This window comes from Coffea arabica, chromosome 8e, assembly GCF_036785885.1.
Source record: "Coffea arabica cultivar ET-39 chromosome 8e, Coffea Arabica ET-39 HiFi, whole genome shotgun sequence".
Lineage (NCBI taxonomy): Eukaryota > Viridiplantae > Streptophyta > Magnoliopsida > Gentianales > Rubiaceae > Coffea > Coffea arabica.
The window spans coordinates 40,353,941-40,357,424 of record NC_092324.1 but is presented as its reverse complement, the minus strand read 5'-3'; the positions used below and the strand labels follow the sequence as shown (position 1 = coordinate 40,357,424).

Sequence of the window (3,484 nt, the reverse complement as noted above, 5' to 3'; positions counted from 1 at the left end):
TTGCAAAGAGCACATTTGTAATCAGCAGAAATTCTTCTATTATGGAGGTTTTCAGGCGTAGGCAAGGAATTATGACATATACGCCATGGAAGATGCTTGGTCTTGTTGGGAATTTTAAGAGACCAGACTTTCTTCCAAATATTATCTCTTCCCGAACTTGAGCTTGGTAGTTCTATTATTCAGATGTTTCTAAGTATATAATAAATCTTTTATAAGCTTGATATGCCTTCTAATATTTGTGCAGCATATAATAAATCTTTTATACTTTGACTATTGAAAAAATTTAACAGCTAATCTTTAACCTTATATGACGAATGTTTACCTAATTGTAATCACGAAACATAATTGCAAAATACACAAGTTATTTGTAAGTACATAAGTTATTTCGTAGAATTAAGGATGGCAAAATTTTAAAGTTGAGAATAGAAAATTGCAACTGAGCTGTTAAGTTCCGAGGGTTGACCGAATCTAATCAATAAATTCACTCTAAGTTTAAACTCTTCATCCCAATTGAATGAATCAAATATACAACGATACTAAAGATGCCAATAATATGTTAAAGTTCACTATTTTTTGCTAGCAATTAACATCTAATCTAAGACAATAAATTTAAAGGCAATCATTTACAATATCAAATTTGTATCACTACAGTATTGAAACTATGATTAGTTAATTAGTGATACTATCAATATATATGTAGAAACAAATAAAAAGACAGAATGATCTTTTATTCAACTTAGTAATTTGTCAAAACAAACACGTACGTTATTAAAAGTTTCAAAAAGGGGAAAAAAAAAGGAGATACAGAACGTGCAATGCATGTAATCCCAGACTAGTTATACTTAAATACAGGAGTGGGCAAAATAGAAAAACACACTTCACTAACTGATACTGCCTGCATTCATAGGGCCAATCCCTTGAAGACATCAACATGCACCACTGCCATCCTCAAATAGACATGAAATCCACAAGCATTGCCCTTATATGGTCTTCAATGGCATGTGGCTGAGTGAATCCATCTATTCCGTGCTTGTAAATGGTTTCACTTACTCTTGTGATGTTGAGAAGCATTTTGAGAACATCCCTTGGAATGGGAGTAGGCCTCAAGCGTTCCTCGTTCATAACCTTCCAAGTATCCTCCCACATCTCTCGAAACTTCCTGGCTGCCTCTTCCTCCGATACATTATAGTCCTTCATGTAGCATTCAAGCGCTGTGCCACTGCCCCTTTCTTTGTCGAACTTCAAATTCGAGGAGTTCAAACAGAAAACATGAAAACTCTAATAAAATGTAGCGAAAAAGTTTTGTTTAATTCTGAATTACTCACATAAAGTATGAAAGGGTATTAACCATTGGTAAAGCAGTAACTAGCCAAGTGAACTAAATTGTATTTCATTTTGTTCATGAGAAGCATCCCAGATTGAATGCACATGCATAGTCTATGCAGCGTTTGCACAGAAAATGAACAAGATCTAAAAACAAGTTTAATCATGGCATGATGCTGGCATGCTGGCCAAAGCACGTAGAAGTCTCAAATCAATGTGCATGTTCTGTGGTGTCGCAGTGGTGGCGTAAGACTTGGAATGAGGAGTTGCAGTGTTGGTGTAAGAATTGTAGGACTCAATCATTTGCTTAAAAATTCAAGAGGCTGGCTTTCTCTATGACTGTCTACTTTCTATGGGTGTAATGGCTACTGTGGTCTATGCAATGCAGATGGCTGTTACATCTTGGAACAAGATTGCTCGCATCAGAGAGAATTGGGAGTTGGTTCAAAGTTGATTGTTATTGTTCTTTTTGACCATTCTTTCAAATTTTGACAGTAGAGTGTATAGAAATAGTGTAGTCTAATGTAGATTGAGGATGGCTTCCTCTTCTGCATAGCTCTCTTGGTAGATCTATCAATGAAAAAAGGATTTATTTTGCTCAAAAAAAAATGTGCATATTATGTTGGAAGTTTTGAACAAAACTAAAAAGGCACGTGAACAAGACTATAACTTAATCCTATTTGGAAATTCTGTGAGTTATCTTAATCTAATTTTGATAACCAATTAACTGCTACAACAAATTCTGACCTTGTGACCTCCAAAATCATTCATCAATCGCAAATGTGTCGAGTAAGCAGCAGTAAGTTTTGGATTAGTTGACAGCCAGTTGATAACATCCTCTAAGGCACAATCCATGTACAAGAGAGCTGCTGATGATCCAAGAATAGCTCCGATTGTGATCGCACCATTGCTCAGGTAATCAGCAAAAGAAGGCAATTTGTTTGTGAAGAACCACCTTGACTGAGTGAAGCTTGTCCTCATGTAATTTTTCCACTAATGAGGGCAAATGAACGCAGGGAAATATTGATTAGTACTCCATGTATTGGCGGCCCGGACAATTTAAAAATTAACAGGCAAATTAAGGTGTATGTTAACACAGTCCTTAAAATTAGCAACATGGTACCGTACATCGTCTATATACTTGTCGAATGCATAGGTTCTTTGCCTTTTAGCTAAATCTTCCCCGAGCTCCTTATTAAATTTCAGAAGTGTGGTGTAGGAAGTTCTGATGTAGGCCGAGAGTTGATCGACTCCACTGCTATCCCAGATTCCACTGCTATCCCACCTGCAAGCAAAGCAAAATTTCCTATATCAATGCACCTCACTGCTAAGAAGCAACGTCAAGCTAGAGAAGATTGTTTGGATAATCACCCTTTTATTATTTACTAGCTCTTAGTAAGACAGCTTTTTAGTGCATTACTCAATTATTTTGGCTGGTATATGTAGTTTTTTTCGAAGATGATATTCTCGGCAGCATGCTTGCTTCACTTGTGTGAGATGACTAACATAAAAGCCTACCTCTCCACAGAGTCTGTAAGAATTTGAAGTTCATCAAGAGTGCCATAAGCATCATAGATGTCATCAATCATTGTAATAACGGCTCCTGCTTTTGCAAAAGTCATTCGAGCAAGAGAGTACTGAGGTTCATACAAGGCTCCAACAGCCCAGAAGTAGCATTCCACAAATCTGCTCCTTGCATATGGAAATTTCGATACACTCTCCAATTCCTTTCCCCACCTATACATTGTTACCATTTGTTAAAAAAAAAAAAAAAAAAAGGTTGCACAATCATTCGTGAAGCATGGTCATATATGAAGGAATTTCATGTAATACTTCAGATAAAATTGCAAACGAGTGGCAGTTACATTGGCTAACTTTTAGTTTAAAATTCTAATAATTTGTAAGGCTCCGTTCAACATAGAAAGGGAGTAGTAATATAATATTTTTATGATTGCAACCTGGCCTATGAAAGAAAAATTTTTTTTTGGCAATTTAAAATGCTACAGATATCATAGAATCCTACTAAGCTTCAAGTGAACCTAAAGCTGCATGTAAGCATAGTACTGTAAACTATAAATCTCTGCAGTTTAGTGTTGATAAACAAATCTTATATCTGCCCATTGGAGAGCAAGTGTCTAGGTGTACCTTGTTATCTCACAAA

General features: G+C 36.0%; 1 protein-coding gene across 1 annotated transcript; it reads right to left on the bottom strand.

Moving 5' to 3' along the window:
• Nucleotides 1–823: 823 nt before the first annotated feature.
• LOC113704768 (vetispiradiene synthase 2-like) lies at nucleotides 824–2,310 on the bottom strand. The gene is made up of 2 exons (XM_072060847.1): nucleotides 2,071–2,310; nucleotides 824–1,239 (listed from the first exon to the last, which is right to left on the bottom strand). Exons 1-2 carry the CDS (start codon nucleotides 2,302–2,304, stop codon nucleotides 949–951), a joined length of 525 nt encoding a protein of 174 aa, XP_071916948.1. The 5' UTR covers nucleotides 2,305–2,310; the 3' UTR covers nucleotides 824–948.
• Between the last annotated feature and the right edge of the window lie 1,174 nt (nucleotides 2,311–3,484).

Excerpts from the sequence above, each read along its gene's own strand:
- LOC113704768 (XM_072060847.1), bottom strand. The coding sequence starts at position 2,304 with ATGAGGACAAGCTTCACTCAGTCAAGGTGGTTCTTCACAAACAAATTG. Across the intron at positions 1,240-2,070 it reads ATGATTTTGGAGGTCACAAG|TTCGACAAAGAAAGGGGCAG; the intron begins GTCAGAATTTGT and ends TCGAATTTGAAG.